At 49.7% G+C, this 25,435-nt stretch overlaps 1 protein-coding gene across 50 annotated transcripts in view; it reads left to right on the forward strand.

The window, feature by feature from the left end:
• The window catches only part of SUN1 (Sad1 and UNC84 domain containing 1), a 60,341-nt gene that overhangs the window by 4,053 nt on the left and 30,853 nt on the right, over nt 1-25,435 (forward strand). For 20 of the 50 annotated variants that reach the window (XM_054687181.2, XM_016946241.4, XM_016946236.3 and 17 more), the window contains 5 exon segments: nt 12,989-13,085; nt 19,260-19,448; nt 23,309-23,493; nt 24,566-24,592; nt 24,701-24,883. In XM_054687181.2, coding sequence (XP_054543156.1) covers nt 13,009-13,085; nt 19,260-19,448; nt 23,309-23,493; nt 24,566-24,592; nt 24,701-24,883 — 661 coding nt within the window. In that variant the 5' untranslated portion in view covers nt 12,989-13,008. 50 annotated transcript variants of the gene reach the window in all.

A 25,435-nucleotide genomic window follows, 5' to 3' on the forward strand; every position in this document is an offset into this window, starting at 1 on the left:
TTTGTAGTAAGTTTTGAAGCTAGGAAGTCGGGGTCCTCCAACTTTGCTTTTCTTCTGGAAGATTTTTTACTATTTGGGACCCATTGCAGTTCCATATGAATTTAAAGATCAGTTTTTCCATATTTGCAAAAAAGACCATTGGGGTTTTGATAGAGATAGTATTGAATCTGTACATCACTGTGGGAGTACTGCTATCCTAACAGTAGTAAGTCTTTCCATCCATGTACATGGAATGTCTTCCCATTTATGTAGGTTGTCTTTAATTCTTTCAACAATGCTTTGTGATTTTCAGTGTACAAGTGGTGCACTTCCTTGGTTAAATTTATTCCTAAGTTTTTAATACTTTCTGGTGCTATTGTAAAATGAATTGTTTTCCCAATTTCGCTTCCAGATTGTTCATTGCTAGTGTGTAGAAATGCAACTGACTTTTTATTGATCTTGTATCCTGAAACTTTGCTGAGTTTGCTTGTTAGTTCTAACAGCAGTTTTTTTGTTGATTCTTTAGGATTTTCTAGATATGAGATCATGTCATCTGAGAATAAAGATAGTTTGACATCTTCTTTTCCAGTTAGTATGCCTCTTGACTGATTGCTCTGGGGAGAACTTCCAGTATAGTGTTGAAGAGCAGTGGTGAAAGTGGCCGCCCTTGTCTTGTTGCTCATCTTAGGTGAAAAATTTGAATATGACATTCACTGAGTTTTTCATAGATGCCCTTTATCATGTGAGGAAGTTCCCTTTCATTCCTGGCTTGTTGAGTGTTTTTACTATGAAAAGGTGTTGGAGTTTGTGAGGTGCTTTTTCTGCACCAATTGAGATGATCACATGGCTTTGCCTAATTGCTTCTTGAAAAGATTGTGAGTATTCAGTTTCTCCTGTATTTTGGTTCCATCTTACACCCTCACTTCCAATTGTAAACTAGTGCCACTATTTTTGGAGCCTTCTGGGGGTTCCATGATCAAAGTTAGATTGTTCTTCCATTTTCTCCAGTGCATGCTTATGACTCAACTTCTTCTGGCCTAAGTCAGTTTTTATTCATCTATCTAGCTCCCCAAAATGTATTGCTATTTTCTTTTCTCCCTTTCATTTTGTTCTCAATGAAATATGCCCTTAAAAAATAGCCCTTTCTCAAAGGGGTATGTGGAAGAGAGTGGATGCTAACATCTATATTCAGCACATCTTTTTTTTTTTTTTTTTTTTGAGACAGAGTCTTGCTCTGTCGCCCAGGCTGGAGTGCAGTGGAGCGATCTCGGCTCACTGCAACCTCTGCCTCCCATGTTCAAGTGATTCTCCCGCCTTAGCCTCCTGAGTAGGTGGGACTACAGGCGCACGCCACCACGCCCAGCTAAGTTTTGTATTTTTAGTAGAGACAAGGTTTCACCATGTTGGTCAGGCTGATCTTGATCTCTTGACCTCGTGATCTGCCCACCTCAGCCTCCCAAAGTGCTGGGATTATAGGCGTGAGCCCGGCCTGGTGACCTGTTTTCAAAGAATGCTGATATTTAATGGGGTGTGTTGTCAGGTCATAACCATTGTTTCCTGGTCCTGAATTTATGATGATCGAATGGTCTCCTAGTCTGCTTTATAGTGTCTCCAGATTCTGAAAATAAATCCAATTCAAATCTGCTTACAGTAAATGCCAGGGAGCGTTTTTTTGTGGGAGAAGTAGTGATGGGATGAAAGCATCCTTCAGCGTTCAACCCTTGCCCTTACCGCAACGTTTCAGGGTGAGGTGAGAGTCCTGGAATTACCTCTCCTGGAGGCTGTTGAATTGCATGTCATAACGCCCACTGGTGATTCCAGTTAAGCGGTCCTGAACACAGCGGGAAAGGGAGTTCCCACATCGGGGTTCATCAGGCAGATTGGAAACAGGACTATCTAGGCAGTAGGCCCAGTGTCGTCGGCCTCACCTTTCCCTGTGCGTATTTGGTGGGGTGGTTGTGCTTGTGTTGCCCTGCCAGAGGGTTGCAGTGTTGTTTCATTGATTGAAAGCCTGCCCTCGTTTTCTTCTTCCCCTTGCTTCCTAAATGTGGAGCTCGTTGCTATTTTGGACTGCTCACCCACTTGATTTATAGATAGAGGAGACCAGGCCTGCTACATCACATTTGAAGCAGTTTGCTTCCACTGGGATAAAATAAACTAGGAAGTGTCAGATGAAAATACAGAAAATGATGTTGCTTCTTATAATACACTGTTTATATAATTGTATGTTCTAATTGTTGCTACTTTATTAAGCATCTCTTGTAATTTATTAGTTTTACGGTTTAAATTGTGTCTGTAATTAAGCATGCTTGTTCTGTTGGTACTTTGGTTTTCATTTAGTTGCTTAGGGGCATACAGTGAATGGCTGTAGGTTGTGAGTTTAGGCGGTAACATCTGTGTGACAGACACTTTTGACATTTGTGCAGAATTAAACTGTAGGTCTCAGACAAGCAGCGTGGATGTCATCACATCCAGGTGCCGGGTTCCCTGGGTCCCTACGGTGGGGAGACACCCCTCGGGCATGTGTAGTTTGAACACAGAGCAGCCCTTTGGTCGCTTTGTTCTCAGCCATTCTATTTATTTTGATTTTTAATATTATTGTAAGATGTGAGCTGTATCTGCAGTATGAAAAACATGATTTTATTATGTCTTTACTTGCTACAAACTGAAAAGTATTCACCTTGAGCCTGGTACTTGGTGCTGGGGAGAACAGAGTGCTAGAAGGGTGATCTGGACGTGGTGTGGATGTGTATTCCAGAACATGTAAGACCGTGAGACTGCTGTTGACAATTACTGTTGGGAATGGAGCAGCTGACATACCTGTTCCGGTTAGACGAGGAAGCATATGAAGGCCTGAACACGCCGGGAGGAAGAATGAGGCCCAAGCGCAGCGCACACGGCCCCGTGGCCACCCGCAAATTCCCGCACACACGGCCCCGTGGCCACCCGCGAATTCCCGCACACGCACGGCCCCGTGGCCACCCGCGAATTCCCGCACGCGCACGGCCCCGTGGCCACCCGCGAATTCCCGCACGCGCACGGCCCCGTGGCCACCCGCGAATTCCCGCACGCGCACGGCCCCGTGGCCACCCGCGAATTCCCGCACGCGCACGGCCCCGTGGCCACCCGCGAATTCCCGCACGCGCACGGCCCCGTGGCCACCCGCGAATTCCCGCACGCGCACGGCCCCGTGGCCACCCGCGAATTCCCGCACGCGCACGGCCCCGTGGCCACCCGCGAATTCCCGCACGCGCACGGCCCCGTGGCCACCCGCGAATTCCCGCACGCGCACGGCCCCGTGGCCACCCGCGAATTCCCGCACGCGCACGGCCCTGTGTCCACGCATGAATTCCTGTACGGGATTTTTCCGGAGCGTAGTCAGGTAAGGAGTAGAGAGCAGTGGAGACTGGAGGATTGTCAGCTTAATGGCAAAGCGAGCAGGGTGCGTGGCGTGGAGAGCGCCCCCTTCCAGTCACGTGCAGCGTTCACTTGTTCTCCAGGCAAGGGTTACAGCTGAAGGTGAATGAGGCACAGTTCCTGCCGTCACAGAGTTCAAGGGCCACTTGGAGAGAAGGACTCATTGAGAAATCATTATGATTTGTGTTCCTGCTCATCACCAGTGAGTGCTAGAATTGACAGTAACTGGGGTAGGATGAGGCCCATGGGGGCTTCCTGGTGGTGGTATCTCTGCTGAACATTAAGTGTGAGGAGAAGTTAGCTAGGCAGAGTTTGGGGTGTAACTAGACCAAGGAGATGCGGAAGGGGGTCAGGAAATAGGAGGGCACCTCAGGCAGGAGGACATTCATTGCAAGGAAAGAGTGGAGGAGCGGCATGTAAATGGGTGGGGAGGAGAGGGCTCCCTGGAGCCACGGTGGATTCTAAGGCACGGATGGGAAGTGAGGAGGGAGAAGTAGCAGCATTTGCACCAGTGCCGTGTGTGCAGGCAGCCACGGGGGGAGTCTGTGCGAACAAGGTAGGCAGATTTCTCTGTAGATGGGTCATTCAGGTGGTTTTCTCAAGGATTGGCTTGAGAGGCAAGACTGGAGCCAGCGAGACGGTCAGGGCACTTGCAGGGAGCCAGCCAGAGGTGGCATGTCAGGGCGGGAATGGAGAGGGGGCATGGGGCACGCGCCCTGGGGAGGGAGGAGCAGGCCTGGGGCGTGATTTGGACCTGTGAGCCTGCCTGACATCCAGGCGGAAATGCCCAACAGGAAATAAAACGATGCCTTTGTACCAACTGGAATTACAGATGGGTTACATGAATTATTAATGGCTTGCAGTATAAACATCAAAACAGTAAGAGTAGGAGAGTCCGTTGCAGACCATGCTTGCGTTCTTGGCTTAGGGAAAGTCTTTCTAAGAAGCGGGACGTGAGTGGGGGAAGGGAAAGACCAGACATGGTGTGGCCAAAGTCACCTGGGTGAAGTTAAGCACGGGAGTATCCCTGCCATGTAGTAGTGGATTCATATCCTTATGTGTATGTGGTCCAGTAAAACAGAAGAAGACAGATCTCCGCACAGGATGAGAAATACCCCTGGCTGAGAAACACGAAAAGATGTTTCACGTCACTGATAATTAAGGAAATGCACATGAAAGCTGTGTGAGCCTCTGGGTCCAGACCCAGCACGGGCTCTGCAGGAGGAGGATGCTGAGTGTGGCTGCAGCACATCCCTCTTGAGGGCCGCTGGCTGCAAATGAGTTCTCCAGGAGACATTTGGTTGGCGGTCCCCATCGTACTGGTTATAAGGAAATTCTGTGCACTCTAGGTTTGAAGCAAATACAATGAAACTATTTAAACTATTTAATAGTTTTGTCTTCCTAGACCCTTTGCAGTAATATGTATAAACTAAATAATTTGGCCTTGGGTTCTGCTGAAACACTGTGATGACCACCGTTCTGTAAGAGGAAGTGGGGTTTGTATGAAAAAGATTCAGTGCCCTTATGGTAAGGAGATGTGCACACGTGATCATCGGTCTTCTGGTAGAAGTCATCGTTTTCTTTGACACTCAGCTGTTTTCTTGATGTTCAGGCTAGATGGGCTTGCTTACCTTTTCCTGTTGTTTCATCATTTCCAAAACAAGTGAAGAAACGTTGCATCTTGGCTAGGAACTATCTGTTGATATGGCTTTGCTGCTGATGGGGTGTGCTGGGAGGCAGTCCAGAGCAGGGCGGGTGCGGGGTGGGGGCGTCCGCTGTCTGGGTGTTCCAGGGGTGCTTGGAGGAGCAGCTTCTGTTTCTAGCTCCTGTGAATGTGTCCACACCTCACAGCTAAGGCAGTGGGAGACCTTGAATTGGACCCCAGAGGACTGTCTGCCTGTCCTGCCTCACAAATGAAGATGAAATTTGTTTCTTTTTGTAAGTGATATTTATTACGATAATTTTTTTTTTTTTTTTTTAGGCGGAGGCTTGCTCGGTCACCCAGGCTGGAGTGCAGTGGCACGATCTCAGCTCACTGCAAGCTCCACCTCCCGGGTTCACGCCATTCTCCTGCCTCAGCCTCCCGAGTAGCTGGGACTACAGGCGCCCGCCACCACGCCTGGCTAATTTTGTTTTTGTATTTTCAGTAGAGACGGGGTTTCACTGTGTTAGTCAGGTTGGTCTTGATCTCCTGACCTTGTGATCCGCCCACCTCGGCCTCCCAAAGTGTTGGGATTACAGGCATGAGCCACCGCACCTGGCCTATTATGTTAATTTTAAAAATTATAAAACCAATACCTGCTCTTTAAAAAAATTTTCAAACAGCCTGAAAGGGGTTAAATGACAAGTAGAAGTTCCATCCGCCCGAATTTACTCAAATCCAGTGTTATTTTTTGAGAAGTACTAAAAGCGTGTTCACTTGTGTGTATGCGTGTATAAAATATGTGGCACACAGCCCTTTCAAACATTTTTAGGTTGTAGTCATTTATTTCTGATTTGTTGTTTTGAATAATCAGTTCGTTTTCAAGGATTCTCAGTCAGGGTAAATCATCCGGTTCTCATACAGCAACAGTTGTTTTTCTTCCTCTAAATGAAATTGGAGATGCAATGCCAATTCTTGTTTATTGTGTTGTAGAACTAATTACATGAGCATGATCTTTGGAAAACATCTATTTCTAAGACAGTTTCTTTTTATTTTTTAATCTGCAGGAAAAATAATGTTTTTATTAGTCTCTACATTATTTACTTTCAGTAATATGAAGATCTAAGGACGATAATTATGTTAACATTTAGTACTGATTTTTTTTTTCCAGAATTTTAGTTTTAAATAATTATTTACCGTGGACTTAAGAAACAAACCGGGCTGGGCATGGTAGCTCACACCTGTAATCCCAGAACTTTGGGAGGCTGAGGAAAATCACTTGAGGCCAGGAGTTCAAGACCAGCCTGGGCAACATAGGGAGACCCTGTCTCTAAGAAAATAAAAAGATTAACCAGGTGCCGTGACGCGCCCCTGTGGTCCCAGCACTGTGGGAAGATGAGGCTTGAGCCCCGCAGATGGAGGCTGCAGTGAGCTGTGATCACGCCCCTGGCACTCTAGCCTGGGCGACAGAATGAGACCCTGTCTCTTAAAATACATACATAAGAAAGAAAGAACAAAGAAACGAACTGCCTGATGTCAGGCTAGCTGCCGTTTGACAACCGCGGTCTGGGGTGGTTTGACAGCCCTGGTCTGGGGTGCTTAAGGATGAGCGATGATGAGGATTGAGCGAGCGTGTGTGTCTGTGTGTGTGTGCCTGTGTGCTCATCATGCCCCACTCGGTGTGTCTCGGGAAGGTCCCTGAGGGAAGGATCTGGCGAAACATCGCTGCCCAGCCGGGTGGAGCAGGCGTCCACTGCTGGTAGGCCTTGCCGAGGCCGGGGGCTGCAGCTCTGGGTGTCCCTGTGGACGTGGGGCTTGTGGCAGATGGCGCTCTGGGAGGAGGGGCCTGTGTGTCCCCCGTGGATCAGTGATAGACTGACAGAGTTTTGCAGGTTTGAGTCGTAGGTGTGACTGTTGTTTCAGGAGGTAGGCTGCCATTTTAAACCAAGGCTTGCGGGATCCGTGTGGGCAGGTTCCCCACGGTTTCTGATGGGAACGCTGCGTCTCACTGGGCTCCCTCTCAGTGTTAGTCCACATCGTCAGTGACCAACGCTGGGGCACAGGAAATGCAGCCTGTAGCATCGTGCTAATGTCTGTAAACGGTGCCTTTGCAGCAGATCCCGTTGTTCATGAGTGTTTCGTAGAAAGTAATTATCAACTCGGTATTGACGGTTGCTGTTTATAGGCTGAAGGGAAGTGCTGCCTGCAGGTTTTAAAGTTTGCCTTTCCCAGTTTTCTTTAGAGCTGATAGCATTTCCTGAGAAAAGATGGTGTGTTGATTTTATTTCAGAACGCTCAAGGTTTGTTTTTTGTTTTTGTTTTTGAGATGGAGTCTCGCTCTGTCACCCAGGCTGGAGTGCAGCGGCGGATCTCAGCTCACTGCAACCTCTGCCTCCCGGGTTCAAGCAATTCTCATGCCTCAGCCTCCCAAGTAGCTGGGACTACAGGCACGTGCCACCATGCCCGGCTAAGTTTTGTAGTTTTGCTAGAGACGGGGTTTCACCATATTGGCCAGGCTGGTCTCCAACTCCTAACCTCAAGTGATCCTCCTGCCCGCCTTGGCCTCCCAGAGTGCGGGGATTATAGGTGTCAGCCACTGTGCCTGGCCAGACCCATTTAGTTTTGTTCTGTTTTTAGCCTTGTATGAAGATTTTTCAACCATGTTCTCTGGATTATTACTAGATTAGTACAGATATTCTGAATAGTAGACTCAAGTGATATGGAGAGTAGGACTAAAATCTAAAGTCCATTTTTTTTTTTTTTTTTTTTTTGAGACGGGGTCACGCTCTGTCTCCCAGGCTGGGGTGCAGTGGCGCAATCTCGGCTCACTGCAAGCTCCACCTCCTGGGTTCACGCCATTCTCCCGCCTCAGCCTCCCGAGTAGCTGGGACTACAGGTGCCCGCCACCACGCCCGGCTAATTTCTTGTATTTTTAGTAGAGACGGGGTTTCACTGTGTTAGTCAGGTTGGTCTTGATCTCCTGACCTTGTGATCCGCCCACCTTGGCCTTCCAAAGTGCTGGGATTACAGGCATGAGCCACCGTGCCTGGCCTAAAATCCATTTTTTACCAAAGCATTCAAGAAAAAAAACTGAGCTGTATATTTTCGTGTCTACCATATAATATAAATTATATACTGTAAAAGGTAAATGGTATTAAAAGAGAAACCTAGTATAACTTACGTAGTTTTTGTTTGTTCGTTTGTTTTTTTGAGATGGAGTCTCACTCTGTCACAGGCTGGAATGCGCTGAAATATGGGCTCACTGCAACCTGCGCCTCCTGGGTTCAAGTGATTCTCGTGCCTCAGCCTCCCGAGTAGCTGGGATTACAAGCATGCACCACCACACCCGGCTGATTTTTGTATTTTTAATAGAGGGGTGGTTTCACCATGTTGCCCAGGCTGGTCTCGAACTCCTGACCTTAGGTGATCCACCCACCTCGCCCTCCCAAAGTGTTGGGATTACAGGCATGAGCCACCCCACCTGGCCTTATCTAATTTTAAAACCCTGCTAGGATATATATGTATATTTTTGTTTTTGTTATTTGTTTTTGTTTTGTTTTGTTTTGTTTTTTGAGACAGAGTCTCACTCTGTCACCCAGGCTGGAGTGCAGTGGTACTGTGTTGGCTCACTGCAACCTCCATCTCCTGGGTTCAATCAGTTCTCCTGCCTCAGCCTCCTGAGTAGCTGGGATTACAGGAGCCCACCACCACACCCAGCTAATTTTTATATTTTCAGTAGAGACGGGGTTTCACCATGTTGGCCCCGCTGGCCTCGAACTCCTGACTTCAGGTGGTCTGCCTGCCTCTGCCTCCCAAAGTGCTGGGATTACAGGTGTGAGCCACCATGCCCAGCTGGATGTATATATTTGTAAAGAAACTTAAGCCGTAGGTTTGAAACCAAAGTTTGCAACCTTAACGGAGGCCCTCTGCTTTTCCTGTTTTGTGAGCTTGTACGCTCTCTTGGCCACCAGCAAACACAAGATAAAAGGGAGAGACTTTGTCTGGGTGACAGGCATCCCTGGCCGCTGTCTCCTGAGGTGTGTGCTTCTCTGGTGTCGATGGCTCTCCACCCGTCCATCCTCCAGAAGCCATCTCGTAGGAGGACCAGCAGGGATCTTCCCACAGTCCCCTCTGTGCACACCTGTGCTGAGCCGGCCAGCCTGAGAACCCATGTCCAGGGCTTTCTGAGGCCCAGCTCCTATTGTCAGCATCCTGCACAAAGCTGGGTACCAGTTAGTCCGTTTCCTTCCACCAGGCCAGGAACACACACTCGTGTGGAACACAACTCTCCCAAAGCCATGCCAGGCATGACACTCAGGGCACGGCAGCCAGGGAGGCACAGATGCCAGCAGGAGCATCACGCCTGCAGACCGCACATCTATGCAGAATGTCAACTTCAGATTCTTTCCAGGTTTTTCTGATGCCATTGAAAACATGCTGGATCCATTTTTCACTTACTGTGTGGTTACTGATCAGATTATAAATGCAAAAAACATCTCCCTTGAGTCTCTCAGACAGGTGACCGAGGCAGCCTCCTCTTCACATGGGAAGGCTCTAATGGTACATTTCAGTTTTAATTAGCAGCGATGTAATGGAGACTGGGAATGGTGTGGTGAAAATGCTGAGTACTCCTTGGCGGTCGGTAGAGCTGGTCTCAGAACCATGCTTTTGCCTGCAGGTGTGCCGGCGAGCAGTGCAAGGGCTGGGGGCTCCCGCCTGCTGGCTGAGTCCTAGCTGTGGGGCTCATCGGTGGACCTTTGCCTTTCGTTTAGGGTAGGGTGAACAAATCTTTCGTCTCAGGAATTGCACACCCAGAAGAAAAATAACTGTTTTTTTTTTTTTTTTTTTTTTTATGAGATGGAGTCTCGCTCTGTCGCCCAGGCTGGAGTGCAGTGGCGCTCTCTCGGCTCACTGCAAGCTCCGCTTCCCAGGTTCATGCCATTCTCCTGCCTCAGCCTCCTGAGTACCTGGGACTACAGGCGCCCGCCACCAAGCCCAGCTAATTTTTTTGTATTTTTAGTAGAGACGGTGTTTCACTGTGTTAGCCAGGATGGTCTCGATCTCTCGACCTCGTGATCTGCCCTCCTCGGCCTCCCAAAGTGCTGGGATTATAGGTGTGAGCCACCGTGCCCAGCCATAACTGTTCTTTTTTAAAATTTAAAACGTCGGCCATATCGCTTTACTCTTCAAAATAACCGCAGCTGACGCCTGAGTGCTTGTCACCTGTCAGGCATTGCCTGAGGTACACAGTTTCATTTAATCCTTTTTTGACTTCATTTTATTTTATCCTATAATTTAATATTTGGTTTCGTAAAGGACTAAGGATGAAATTTAAAATCTTCCATTTCCAAATTTAAAATGATCCGTGTCGTGGTCTGTTAAGGGGGAAGGAGGAAGGAGGGAGTGAATGAGACTGCAGGGTGGGGAGGGGAGTTGGGGAGCTCTGGGAGCCTCTCACCTGGCAGCAGGCCTGTGGCCCATGTGGGAGAGCGCAGAGCACCTGCCTTGGGGACGCTGGGGCACATTGTCACAGCCTCTGCTGCCGCTGCCTCGCAAGGTTCTGCTTGGCATGAGCCTGGGCTTCGGCGCTTGTCAGGGTGGGGTTATTTTCTAGGCTGAGAGATAATGGCCAGGACATTTCCCTAGATCCTGGACAGGTGTCATTAGGCGGGGACTGCATCAGGGTGGGTAAGGAACCCTGTTTCCTCATTTGAAAGTGTTAGGAAATAGAGAAAATGATAGATTCCGCATATTTTGTACATAGATGCATTTTACTGGGGAACATAAAATTCACGTGATTATGAAAGTGAAATCAGAGCGATGAAGACAGATTAAGGGTCTGTAATCACAGACTCCACGTCCTCACTTCCCTCAGCACCTGCTGAACCTGGAGTGTGACCTCTTTTCCCTACCATCCCCATCTTCCTTGCTTTGCTTTTCTCTGGCCTGGCTGCCCTAATGGCCTTATTGCTAAATTAGCCCAACATCTGAGCGGGAGTGGATGTCCGTAGCACTACTGAGTTAGCCCAGTGTCCCCCAGGGCGGGAGCAGGAGCAGACGTCCATAGCACTACTGAGTTAGCCCGGTGTCCCCCAGGGTGGGAGCGGGAGTGGATGTCCATAGCACTACTGAGTTAGCCCAGTGTCCCCCAGGGCAGGAGCAGGAGCAGACGTCCATAGCACTACTGAGTTAGCCCAATGTCCCCCAGGGTGGGAGTGGGAGTGGGCGTCCATAGCACTGAGTTAGCCCAGTGTCCCCCAGGGTATAGCGGGAGTGGGCGTTCGCTGAGCCCAGCTTTGGGTTGTTGCTCGGCAGTGCAGGCAGAGCCCATTGTTGCATTGCTGCTGGGCGGGGCTGGGTTCTGCAGAAGCTGCCGGAGCAGGCCTGCGCACCTCAGGAGCCCAGGCATGGTGTATAGGTGGAGGGTAGCCTACATTGGATCCAGGCCAAGGCCTTGTCCTGTGCCGGGCTCCTCTGCGTGTGGGTTGAATCTAGATTTAGGTGTTGGTTAAAGTAGGTAGACAGGTGGGAGAGAGACAGTTAAACAGGTATTAACTATTACGTGGATTAAGTGATAACAGTTAGTTTTATTTGCAAAAGGCCGTTGAAGAGTAAGTTCCTGGAATGCCGAGCAAGTGTGAACTGGACTTGCCGAGCCTGTGTCTGGGTCGGACGCTGGGCTGGGTGTCCCTGGAAAGAACAAGAGTTTTGAAACGTGCTTTTTTTTTTTTTTTGAGATGGAATCTCGCTCTGTCACCCAGGCTGGCGTGCAGTGGTGCAATCTCGGCTCACTGCAAGCTCCGCCTCCCGGGTTCACGCCATTCTCCTGCCTCAGCCTCCCGAGTAGCTGGGACTACAGGTGCCTGCCACCACGCCTGGCTAATTTTTGTATTTTTAGTAGAGACGGGGTTTCACTGTGTTAGCCAGGATGGTCTCGATCTCCTGACCTTGTGATCCGCCCACCTCGGCCTCCCAAAGTGCTGGGATTCCAGGCGTGAGCCACCGCACCCGGCCGAAACATGTTTTAAAATGCAGGAGTTTCATCATGCTTGTCGATACTTGTAGGTGTAGTACAATTTTTATGTGTAAACAGTGGTCTTTATTTCTGTGATACTTTATTTCAAAGAAGGTAGCATGAATTAAAGTACTTTTGGCTTGGTTTATGGAGCTCAGTCATTTGTACAAAAGTGTCTTTTGTCCAGGAGGTTCTTTTAGTTATATCTCCCTCAGATATTTCAGCAGCCGACTGTGATTCACATTGCTGCTACGAGGACTTTTTGAAAGTCAGGGTGTGTGCATGTGAGTATTTTTAGCCAGAGGAAAGTATGAGTCATTCCAAATAAATCTAGATGACAACCTGAGAAACAATATACTCAACACTTTCTAACCTAAAAAATATCCTGTTTTTTGGTGAGGAAAAAAGTGTAAATAGTGCCTTAAGCTTTTTTGTTATTCACCCTGCAGTTTCTTTTCTGATTCTGAGATGCTTGTGAGAGCTTCAGCCATCTAGGAACGCGTACGCTGCTGCTTGACCATGCTGTAGCAGGTAGTTCTATTTTTAGTTAGTAAAATAAAAACTGATTTCAGAAGACCGAGAACATTTTGACACAGTGAGGATTTAAAAACACGTCTTGAAGAGAGCTCTGAGTTTCTCTCCGTGTTTCTTGGAAGGTGCCCCTGGTTTCACGAGTCAGCCACTTTAGGGTTCCCCTGGTCTTTTTCTCAGGATATGTGAGGGGACTAGATTATGATAGAAGTGTTCCTGGGCTTGTAACTATGGAAACACTTGTCTCGTCTGTTTAGAAAACACTGCTGCTGGCCGTGTTTCCTGTGAGTTTTGAGGGTGACCTGAGTTGAGTTGCGTGTAGGCAGCTCAGGTTGACTGAGACAGGACTGCGCTGGATTTCCTGCCCGTTAAAACACTCTGCATTTCTTTCCCGCCCTCTGCAGTATGGTTTGAAGTGGTGAACATGGATTTTTCTCGGCTTCACATGTACAGTCCTCCCCAGTGTGTGCCGGAGAACACGGGCTACACGTATGCGCTCAGGTGAGTGTGCACCTGCACGTGGGGTCCTGGCCTTGCAATGCCCACTCGCTGTCGCGGTGGCGTGGACCTTAACAGGAACTCCATAGTACTACTGACTACATGCTGTATTTTGAAGGTGAAAAAAAATAATAAACTGTATCTTATGGCTTTAGAGGTGGTTTTTTCTTACGGCTTTAAGGTAAACTGAATCTGTTCATCCTGGTGACTGGGTGGTTAGTCATCGCACATGGCTTGCTGGCTTCGACCCCACCCAGGTGGTTGTGATCTTGAGAAGATGTCTCTGTGGTGATGCCTGGTGTTTGTGAGAACGTTATCAGTGGCTTGGTATTTTTAAGTTAACAGAAATAACCTGGAAAATTATTTCCCATTTCAAAGGAAACATCATAGAACAGCGTTGAAGCTCAGGGTTTTGAGAACACAACTTTTGTCTGAGGCGGAGTTTTCTGCTTTTATTCATATTCCGATCCACTGAACCAAGACATTGGAGTCTGAAGAGGCGCTGCCCTGCCCCTTCTGCTTTCAGTTTACCAAGTAGAAAGGGCGACTGAAACGAAGCTTGCGTTTGATGACATTACGGGTTAGCAGCAAGGGAAGGTACACAGCTAGACGGGCCCGGATTTGATCAGCAGGTTGGAAAACTTGTGCACCCAGCAGATGTTTAAGGCACCAGGAAAATGCTTGTGTAATTTTTTTCAGTGGCTTATCCTTTTTTTTTTTTTCGTTTTTTTGGAAACAGAGTCTCACCATCGCCCAGGCTGGAGTGCAGTGGTGCAATCTCGGCTCACTGCAACATCCGCCTCCCAGATTCAAGCAGTTCTCCTGCCTCAGCCTCTGGAGTAGCTGGGATTACAGATGTGCGCCACCACGCCCAGCTAATTTTTGTATTTTTAATAGAGATGGGGTTTCACCATGTTGACCAGGCCAATCTCGAGCTCCTGACCTCAGGTGATCCACCCACCTCGGCCTCCCGAAGTGCTGGGATTCCAGGCGTGAACCACCATGCCCGGTCTCAGTGGGTTATCCTCTAAAGGGTGAAAATGTAATTGAAACTGTAAGAAAATTAGAAAATATTTTAAGAAAAATACTTGTTACCAGCATTAGTCAGAGCTCACATTCGATGATCGAGTTTTTAATTCACAGTTCTAGGTCCATCACACTTCCATAGCAACACACTCTGTTTTCTAAGCGTCCTGTAGTGGTGAGAACAGAACGGGCAGGCCAGCTCAGGGGTGACTGCTGCTTCCTTCAGACCGTGCAGCATGAAACAGTGATTTGTGGTCACTTATTTTTGCTTTTCTGACCTATTTTAATAGAGTTTTTAAAATGTCTCTGTTTCTTTACCTTGGGAGAGCAACACTTAATTTCACTGAAATTCACAGCCTTCCTTCAGTGAGACCTGTGGGCAGACCTCTGTGGCAGCTGGAGTGGGAAATGCAGAGGGAAGGTGGGCAGGGGCTGGCTGGAGTGGTTGTAGGCTGGGCTGGGAATTTAGACTCTTGGTGGGCAGGGGCTGGCCGGAGTGGTGTAGGCTGGGCTGGGAATTTGGACTCCTGGGCACTGGGAACTCGTGAAAGGATTTAAAGGTGGGGGGCTCTCTGAGGTTGCTGCAGGATAGAGGTCAGGGGCTGTCCAGGAGATGGCCGGAGTGCTTCGGGGAGGCCCAGCTCTGGATCAGGACCAGAGGGAAGGACCAGCCGCCTCACATGAGTGGAGGCCCGTGGAGCACAGCCGGAGACTGGAGGTGGGGGCCTCAGGGCTGGTCTGGACATCAGTGCCTGGATCCTCCTGGTCCCGGGCTGGCCTCCCGCAGCCCTTGCCGCCTCAGCTGGCCGGCCTTACATTGGGTCCTTACACTCTTCTCTGTTTCCTTTCCTTTGGCTCCTCGTAGCCCTGGCCTCTTTTCTGAAAGTTCCCCTTGTCTTCCAGCCCTCCCCGCACAGCTGGAAGGTGGAGCGGCCGTTCCTGATGGCTTTCTGTCTCCATCACTACCCTTGTCTTGATTCTTAGCAATTTCAGTAAACACTGAAAGGATAGTCCAGCATTCTGGCCACTCACTTTCTTTAATTAAATTTTTTTTCTCTTTTGGGGGCCAGGCGCAGTGGCTCACGCCTGTAATCCCAGCACTTTGGGAGGCTGAGGCGGGTGGATCACTTGAGGTAAAGAGTTCGAGAGTAGCCTGGCCAACATGGTGAAACCCCGTCTCTACTAAAAATACAAAAATTAGCTGGGTGTGGTGGTAGGCTCCTGTAATCCCAGCTACTTGGTAGGCTGAGGCAGGAGAATCGCTTGAACCCAGGAGGTGGAGGTTGCAGTGAGCTGAGATCACACCATTGCAGTCCAGCCTGGGAGACGGTGTGGGACTCTGTCTCAAAAAGTAAACAAAATAAAATTTTTTTTCTCTTTTGGAAAATGATAATATGCAGGTTGAGAGAATAGTGACAAGCCCATTTGCCGGCCACTGGCTTCGCCAGTGATGCATGCGGGTCTTCCGCCCCCACCCAGCACTTCGGAGCCTCTGCGACTGGTGCTTCAGTTCACGGGTTCCCCAGCCCGCTGTCCTGCACCAGTGGCCTGGCACTCTCCTCAATGGGACAGGGTGGGCCCGAACACTTACTCTCAACTTCCCCTGGAACGTCACTGGATTCTTTAAAGCCAGTCTCTAAAAGATAATGATATATTTAAAATAACCCAAATACCACTATCATCCCAGTCATTTAAAAGGGCTTCTTAATGTAGTTAGTCAGTGTTCCAATATCCCAGATCCCTGAATTTTCTCTTTCACAATTAATTCTTTTTTAAATTAGCCTAAACAGGATCCTCATGTTACATTGGGTGATTTCCCTCTTAAATCTCAATCTGTAATTCTTGTCAACTGGTAGTTAAGTCTGGAAGTGCAGTCATTTTTTGGTTTCTTTCTTTATTGGCGTGACTCTGTGACAGATGGAGTTACGGGATGTAGCTCCCTGTCACAGCTTGAGTCCGTGCTGTCTGACGTGTCTCCTCTGTTAGCACTGAGGCTGATGGATGTTGTCAGCTTGACCCACCCGCAGTAAAATCCAGCCATTGGCGATGGTTGCCTTGAACTTCAGGGTCAGAGGAGGATGTTTCCCGGAGCCCTCGGAACCAACGTGCTGCTGCCCATGCTCAGATCCAGGGGGGCTGGAGACATGAGGGTCCCACCATCCAGCCTCTCATGGGGGTGTTGGCTGTGGAAGCCGAAAGAAGAGAGTTTCCAGAATGGGGGACTTGTCAGCAGGGGCAGATGCTGCTGGACAGGCGGGAAGAAGGGGCAACTCAGCCATGGAGGCCGGGGGGCCTGGCAGAAGCCGCTTCAGAGCCTCCACGGGGCAAGGAGCGAGCCGAAACTAGCCGGCGCTGCAACCTGTCGGCTGCTGGGGGAGGTGGAGAGGCGTGGCTTTGAGGGGAAGTTGTTTGTTTTTTACCATGGGGTGAGCCAAGCGTGTGTCTAGATGCTGGTGGTCAGGAGCCAGTAGAGAAGCTGAAGATGTAGGAGAACGAGGAAGGGCCTCCTGCAGAGAGAGAGGAGGGAAGGAGGAACTCCATCCAGAGCACGCAGGCTGGGCTCGGGATTACTTTTCCATCGCAGCAGGCAGGAAGGGTGTGTCAGGGTAGAACATGAGTCAACGTATGAATAGGTGCATAGGAATAGATTGATTATGCGGAATTGGCTCATGGGGGCTGGCAAGGCCCAAGATCTTCAGGTTGAGTTGGCAAGGGGAGACTCAGGGCAGCCGATGGTGTAAGTTCCAGGCCAAGTCCAGAGGCCCAAGACCCGGGAGAAGCACGGTATAGTTCCCGTTTGAAGGTCAGCTGGCTCATGGAAGGCTCATGTTCTGGTCTGAGTCTGAAGGCAGTTTGTAGCTGGCGCTCCAGGTCCAGGCTGGCCAGCGGGAGGAGCTCCTTCTTACTGAAGCCTTCGTGTTCTGTCCAGGCCTTCAGCTGACCGGAGGGCAGTCTGCTTTCCTAGGGTTTTAATTTAAATGTTACTGTCATCCAGAAATAACCTCACAGATACACTCAGAATAATGTTGGAGCAAATATCTGAGCGCCCAAGGCCCAGTCAGGTTGACACATGCAGGTAACCCCTGCAGAGGGAAAGGATGGGTGCGGTCAAGGAGGAGGCAGTTTTCTGATGGCATCTGGCTTTTCTGGGAAGAAAAATGCAGGGCATTTCTGACAGAGACCGAGAGCTGGAGGGAAGGAGGTGGTGACGTCAGACATGGGGCGGATGGAGGGGGTCTGAGAAGGCCATTGAGGGCTGGGCACACATGGCCCCCGACGCATGGATGGCCTGAGGACCTGGGGACTGCGAATCATGACGCACTCACACCTGCAACATGGTGAGCTTGAGAGAAAGCGTCTAGGCCCACCCTGTCCTGGCAGGGAGAGTGCCGGGCCCCCTGGGGCAGCAGGACAGTGGGCTGGGGAACCCTCGTGAGCTGAAGCCCTGGTCGTGGAGGCTCTGAAGTGCTGGGGTGAGCAGGGTTCCGTGGCTGGAAGAGCTGGGGCGAGCCGGGGTCCGTGGCTGGAGTCGGTGTCAGGGCACAGCCGTCACCCTCTGAGCAGCGGTCTGAAGCACGTCAGTCTCAGACACGTGGACTGTGCTGCTTTTGGTCCGGCTCCCCTGAGCTGAGTTAACCTCGTGTGCCTTTGTCGGGCAGGTGCTGTGGGTCCAGGGATGCTTGGTATCTGTCTCTGGTTTTCAATTGGAGTCAATTTTTTTCAATCTTTTGATACAAAGTACATCTAAATAACACATTTTTAAAAGAACAGTGCATAACTAATGAGAGAGAGACGTTAAGGCCTAGTGCTCTTAAAGGTGAGATCTCTTATCTTCAGAGTTTTTGTCAGTCTTGTCTCCTTGTTCTGTTACTTAATTCTCTCTAATCCTAGACTGGAGACCTCCGTTTGAAGTTTTATGTTCCCCCAAACATTGCAGAAAAGGTAATAAAGTGCTTTAATACGATAGCCTACTGGGCTGTGTTGATTCCTGGGATGGTGCTGGGCCAGCATCCGTGTCCTCCTGTCTCCACTGGACACTGGTGTCCTCCTGCAGGGCTCTGGGCATACCTGTCTGTAGGAACCATGTTACGGATGGTGGCTGGGTTCACAGGTTTTCTTAAACTAGAATCACAATTGTGTAAAATATTCTGCTAGAAACAAACCCTTCTTGAGATGACACTGAAATTCTGTCTGGCTTCATAACAGTCATCAGCATTCAACATAGCTTAGTGCAGTCTCTCTCTTGTCCCCACCTCAGCCTCTAAGTTAAAGAAGAACCTCTTTCTTAAATTGTGTGTAGTGGCTCAAAGCAGTTTGTATTAACTTACTGTTGGTCATGAACGTATGACAGGGTCTAGCTCTGTTGCCCAGGCTGAAGTGCAGTGGCACAGTCATAGCTCACTGCAGCCTCAAACTCCCAGGCTCACGCAATCCTCCTGCCTGGGCCTCCTAAAGTGCTGGGATTGCAGGCGTGAACCACCGTGCCTGGCTCATCTTTTTATTTAATTACATTAGTTGAATAATTATATGGAAGGTATTGGACGTGACTGTCTTTTGGTCACAGGCTCAAAGCAGTTGTGAATTGTCTGAAGCCTTTAGATAAATTCTAAATTTAGAAGGGGAGCATTGACGGCTCGATCACTTGGCCTCCTCTCCTGCGCGGATTCATTCTACAGCGCACTGGTGTATTGGATTAAATCTCACGTCCGCATAGTGTTGACGAGGAAACACACTCTGATGTGTTTATAGCAAGGACGTAGGTGGGGACTCAGGGCTCTAGCATATGCCCTCAAGCAGTTCTTAGGGTGAGTTGTAGACGCTGGGCCCCAGCATCTGGGAATGTGCTGTCCTGCATCTGATGTGAAGGAAGAGTGGCTAGGGCAGATGTCAGGAGCCGATGCTGGCTGACCTGTGTGCCACCATACAGTCCTACATCTGATGTGAAGGGAGACTGGCTGGGGCAGATGTCAGGAGCTGGTGCTGGCTGACCTCTGTGCCACCGTACGTTTGCTTTAGAGTGAGGTTGTCACCGAGTAATAGTTGCTCTTGAAAATCCACAGTACATTGCACTTTCAGTTTATGGTTTGTTCATTTTGTTTCAGAATGGGGGCTATAAGCACTGCTTACCTCTGATGAGTTTTTTCCTTCTAGTTCCAGCTATTCTTCAGATGCTCTGGATTTTGAGACGGAGCACAAATTGGACCCTGTATTTGATTCTCCACGGATGTCCCGCCGTAGTTTGCGCCTGGCCACGACAGCATGCACCCTGGGGGATGGTGAGGCTGTGGGTGCCAACAGCGGCACCAGCAGCGCTGTCTCCCTGAAGAACCGAGCGGCCAGGTGAGCACCACTGCACTTCCTCTCCATCTGATCTCTAACACCAGTTAAAACCAAGCTTCCATACTTTTTGGTCTGTAAAGCCACACCCTGTCTCGAGCTTAAGGATATGTGTGTGTATGTGCGTGTACAGACACACAAACCTGCCATATAAAGTGGTAGCTTGCTGCAAATAAAGACTGAAAGGAACTCTGGAATCTGTGTGGCTTGTCTAGTATTGATGTTCTGCTGTTCTTGTTTCAAGTTCTCTTTGCTGGTGCACGCCACGTGCAGTGCCAGCACTCAGGTCTGGAAGCTTTGTGGTCCTGTGGTGGGAGCTCAGTGACAGCTGTCCTACCACATGTGTAAAGAGGAGGGAATCTTACAGATTACACATGCTGTCGTGGACGATCTCCGTGTCCAGTTCATTCTTTTTTCTGGAGACGGAGTCTCGCTCTGTCGCCCAGGGTGGAATGCAGTGGCACGATCTCAGCTTACTGCCTCCTCTGTCTCCTGGGTTCAAGCGATTCTCCTGCACGCAGCCTCCTGAGTAGCTGGGATTACAGGCGCCCGCCACCACGCCTGGCAAATTTTCCTTTTTTTTTGAGACAGAGTCTCACTTCGTTGCGCAGGCTGGAGTACAATGGTGGCGTGATCTTGGCTCACTGCAGCCTCTGCCTCCCGGGTTCAAGAGATTCTCCTGCCTCAGCCTCCCGAGTAGCTGGGACTACAGGCACCCACCACCACGCCCAGCTAATTTTTGTATTTTTAGTAGAGATGCGGTTTCACCATGTTGGCCAGGCTGGTCTCGAACTCCTGGTCTCAGGTGATCCGCCCATTGCAGCCTCCCAAAGTGCTGCGATTACAGGCGTGAGCCACTGCGCCCGGCCCAGTTCATTCTTTAGGTCTTTATTAAAAATCTGTGTGTTAACTGACAAATACATAAAGTTTAGGTTATTTACCTATATTTGCGTTCGTCGAGTTCATTTGATCTCTGAACTCTCCACGTGCCCACTTCTGTGCAGAGAAGGAACAAAAGTCTACAAGATCTTTGTGCCATTTAGGGATAATAAAAGTGACAGCTTTATGTTGCTCATGTAAGAAGAAGAGCTTCCGTTCCAGTCATCTTTCTCTCGAGAAGGAAGACGGTGGCTGTTAAGAGCGATGGCGGAGTGGTTGATGGGTGGAGAACTGCCTGGGATCTGAACAGCCACTCCCAGCCGGTGGCTTCCACAGGCACCACAGTCATCTAGGGGGTTCACTGTGCAAAGAGTTCGATTCCCAGCCTCACCCTTGGAGATGCAGGATGTGAGTTCATGATGCAGCTGAGGACCAGCAGATCCCATTGGGTAGCTCCGTGTCAAGCACCCAGTTACCAGGGTGGCACAGCAGCCCAGTCTCCGTCTCCCAGTGGCGTGGAGAGCAAGTGTGCTGCAGGTGTGCTGCCACGGAGAGCAAGTGTGCTGCAGGTGTGCTGCCACGGAGAGCAAGTGTGCTGCAGGTGTCCTGCCACGGAGAGCAAGTGTGCTGCAGGTGTCCTGCCACGGAGAGCAAGTGTGCTGCAGGTGTCCTGCCACGGAGAGCAAGTGTGCTGCAGGTGTCCTGCCACGGAGAGCAAGTGTGCTGCAGGTGTCCTGCCACGGAGAGCAAGTGTGCTGCAGGTGTCCTGCCACGGAGAGCAAGTGTGCTGCAGGTGTCCTGCCACGGAGAGCAAGTGTGCTGCAGGTGTGCTGCCACGGAGAGCAAGTGTGCTGCAGGTGTGCTGCCACGGAGAGCAAGTGTGCTGCAGGTGTCCTGCCACGGAGAGCAAGTGTGCTGCAGGTGTCCTGCCACGGAGAGCAAGTGTGCTGCAGGTGTCCTGCCACGGAGAGCAAGTGTGCTGCAGGTGTGCTGCCACGGAGAGCAAGTGTGCTGCAGGTGTGCTGCCACGGAGAGCAAGTGTGCTGCAGGTGTGCTGCCACGGAGAGCAAGTGTGCTGCAGATGTCCTGCCACGGAGAGCAAGTGTGCTGCAGGTGTCCTGCCACGGAGAGCAAGTGTGCTGCAGGTGTCCTGCCACGGAGAGCAAGTGTGCTGCAGGTGTCCTGCCACGGAGAGCAAGTGTGCTGCAGGTGTCCTGCCACGGAGAGCAAGTGTGCTGCAGGTGTCCTGCCACGGAGAGCAAGTGTGCTGCAGGTGTCCTGCCACGGAGAGCAAGTGTGCTGCAGGTGTCCTGCCACGGAGAGCAAGTGTGCTGCAGGTGTGCTGCCACGGAGAGCAAGTGTGCTGCAGGTGTCCTGCCACGGAGAGCAAGTGTGCTGCAGGTGTCCTGCCACGGAGAGCAAGTGTGCTGCAGGTGTACTGCCATGCCGCGCTCTGCCACGCCACGCTCCTGTGGCCGTTGTCCTCCCTCTGCCGGGTGTCACTGCTGCCTTTGGCCTCCCACGCTTCCCTCGAAGGGGAGGATCTTGTTCATCGTCCTGGGTTCCCCCTACCTGACAGTGGTAACATTCACAGGGTGTTTTCATCTGACGGCTTTCCTGTTGTCATTTGTGGTCAATATGAATGCAGAAATTATTTTTTGACCATCTATTCTTTTTTTTTTTGAAACGGAGTCTCACTCTGTCGCCCAGGCTGGAGTGCAGTGGCGCGATCTCAGCTCACCGCAAGCTCCGCCCCCTGGGTTCACGCCATTCTCCTGCCTCAGCCTCCCGAGTAGCTGGGACTACAGGTGCCCGGCACCATGCCTGGCTAATTTTTTGTATTTTTAGTAGTGACGGGGTTTCACCATGTTAGCCAGGATGGTCTCGATCTCCTGACCTCATGATCCACCTGTCTCGGTCTCCCAAAGTGCTGGGATTACAGGCATGAGCCACTGCGCCTGGCCCTTATATTTTGAGACAGAGTTTCGCTTTTGTTGCCCAGGCTGGAGTGCAATGTCGCGATCTTGGCTCACCGCAACCTCTGCCTTCCAGGTTCAAGCGATTCTCCAGCCTCAGCCTCCCGAGTAGCTGGGATTGCAGGCATGTGCCACCATGCCCAGCTAATTTTGTATTTTTAGTACAGATGGGGTTTCTCCATGTTGGTCAGGCTGGTCTTGAACTCCCGACCTCAGGTGATCCGCCTGTCCCAGCCTCCCAAAGTGCTGGGATGACAGGCGTGAGCTGCCGCACCTGGCCTATGACCACCTATTCTTTTTTGTTGTTGTTTTGGTTTTTTTTTTGAGCCGGAGTTTGGCTGTGTCACCCAGGCTGGAGCGCAGTGGCGTGATCTCAGATCACTGCAACCTCTGTCTCCCAGGTTCACGCCGTTCTCCTGCCTCAGCCTCCCGAGTAGCTGAAACTACAGGCGCCCGCCAACACGCCCAGCTAATTTTTTGTATTTTAGTAGAGATGGGGTTTCACCATGTTGGCCAGGATGGTCTCGATCTCCTGACCTCGTGATTTGCCCATTTCGGCCTCCCAAAGTACTGGGATTCCAGGTGGGAGCCACCGCGCCTGGCCATGACTACCTATTCTTGTTGTACTTAACACAATTCCATCTTTACCAGCAACTTAGAAATCGTTTTTAGAAAAGGGGAGGATTAAATTTATAAATCACAGATTTTTTTATTTTCAGATCTTTTTTATTTCTAGTTTATTTTAGCTTTTAACCACTTGGGGTCATGGTGCCCAAAATAACCTGGAAACTATTTTGTGTTTACAATTTTAGAGGGAGTTCTTGGATCCCAGCTCAAAAATTCCTTTTTTATATTAACAGTTGATTCATTACAGCAGAAAAGGCATAGGAAAATGGTTTGCCTTAAAATGCTGTTTATTCCCAGATTAAGAGTTTGTGTTGGTCAAATGTAATCATTTTGTATTTGCTAGAAAAGATCTATAAACTTGCTGGTTTTTTTTCTTCTTAGAACAGCAAAACAGCGCAGAAGCACAAACAAATCAGCTTTTAGTATCAACCACGTGTCAAGGCAGGTCACATCCTCTGGCGTCAGCCATGGCGGCACTGTCAGCCTGCAGGATGCTGTGACTCGACGGCCTCCTGTATTGGACGAGTCTTGGATTCGTGAACAGACTACAGTGGACCACTTCTGGGGTGAGTCCCTGCGAGACACAGATTGTCCCACCTACAGTTGGGGTGTTTCTCAGATTATGCTGGGGAGAGGGGAGGCGGTGGCCAGGTTGTCGGTTTGCTCGGTTTATGCTAGGGAGAGGGAGGCTGTGGCCACATTGTGGGTTTGCTGCGTGACTGGCTGGTAGGAGCATCAGTTAGGTTCCAGGCTTGTCCTCAGACTTGATCAGGACGCTCCTTGGAAGCTGCTTCCATGTGCGCCTTGTCGGGTGGTCATTGGGTTATGCTAACGTGTAGTGACTAGTTACAATGGGGAGATGAAGCAGCAGGTAGTAATCTTATAACTCTCTTTTTATAAATGCATTACTTTTGTAGGATGTTTGAACAAAGACAATCCAAAAACTTCAGTGTGTTTCCAAGAAAGCTCTAAGCAGTGAAGCAGCCAGGGTTAGAGAGTTCTTAGAGAATGCTGCAGGGTGAGGCACTGGCGCTCAGACTTGGCTGACGTGGAGTCTGGGCAGTGGGAGCCACAGCCTGGCTGGCGAGAGCATGGGGTCCCAAGGCTGTGCATGGAGAGGGAAGCATGGTAAGGGGTGCCCAGCCGCTCATCTGCATTCAGTTTATGTTCTGGTTGGCCCTTTTGAGACAATTAGAAGATCCAGATTAGTTCCAGAGATCACGTGTGCTAATTTTGGGAAGCCTTGGTATTGGTGTTTGTTCTGTTTTGCTCAGCTAGTGAGAGTGGTTACCAGGCAACAGAGAGGCATCTGCTGCTGCTGAGGCTTGTGCCTCGCTGAGCGGGCTGTGAGAAGATAGATGGGCTTTCCTCTCCTTCCCTCATGTTCTGCTTTCCTCCTTAGGCCAGGTGCTGTGTGTGCTGCCGTCTGTCTGTATTTTCTTCAAGGATAAGCTTTCACCTTCAGTCAGAAGATGGTATCTGCATATATCTGGAGGCATTTTAGGAAATAAACTGTGACCAGTGCCATAATGCTGATTTATTAACCATTGTAACCTTTACATTTTTTAATGGGTTTTGTTCTTATTTGATAAGCTGAGCTCAACAGCAAAAATGTGTGTGTGTGTGTTTTTTTTTTAGGTCTTGATGATGATGGTGATCTTAAAGGTAATTATTTTAGTCCTTTTATCTTCATACACTTTCCAAAATAGAAGTTTTAGTTAAATATCTGCAGACTGTGATAAACAGGTTCCATCTACTGTTTGAAAACTTTAGGTGGAAATAAAGCTGCCATTCAGGGAAACGGGGATGTGGGAGCCGCCGCCGCCGCCTCCGCGCACAACGGCTTCTCCTGCAGCAACTGCAGCATGCTGTCCGAGCGCAAGGACGTGCTCACGGCGCACCCCGCGGCCCCCGGGCCCGTGTCGAGAGTTTATTCTAGGGACAGGAATCAAAAATGTAAGTCTCAGTCCTTTAAAACTCAGAAAAAGATGTGTTTTCCAAATTTAATATTTCCTTTCTGTAAGTCTCAGTGTCTGCACTATTTGTCTTGGAGACTTAAAATTATCCCTTGAAAGCATAAGAAGTACACCCCAAACCAGCTTTGTCCTTCCTGTCCTCTTCTAGTTTACATTTTATGTGGTTAGTAATTTTGTACCTAAAAGTATTTGAAATTCTATAAATTTGGACTTGACGTGAGCAAAAGAAAATTTCTACGTAAGCGAAACTAATAAAACTACAGTCACTTTCAGATGCACACCTTTATTTTTATAAAACGGCACAGACGTTCACACATACTGAAGGAGTGGCTTTGGGACGCTGCTCTGGTCTGTCCTGTGAAGAGTGGTTATGCCAGTGTTCGTGTCGGGAAAACATTTCCCGTGGTCGCTAGCCCTGTGCTTATGGTGATGGAGGGGCCTTCAGAGAACCTGTAGGTCTGGGAAGGACACACGTGACTCTGGTTTGTTCTGGGACAGCAGCAGTCCCTGCAGGGAACCCCCTGATGTGGAC

Source organism: Pan troglodytes, chromosome 6 (genome assembly GCF_028858775.2).
Source record: "Pan troglodytes isolate AG18354 chromosome 6, NHGRI_mPanTro3-v2.0_pri, whole genome shotgun sequence".
NCBI lineage: Eukaryota > Metazoa > Chordata > Mammalia > Primates > Hominidae > Pan > Pan troglodytes.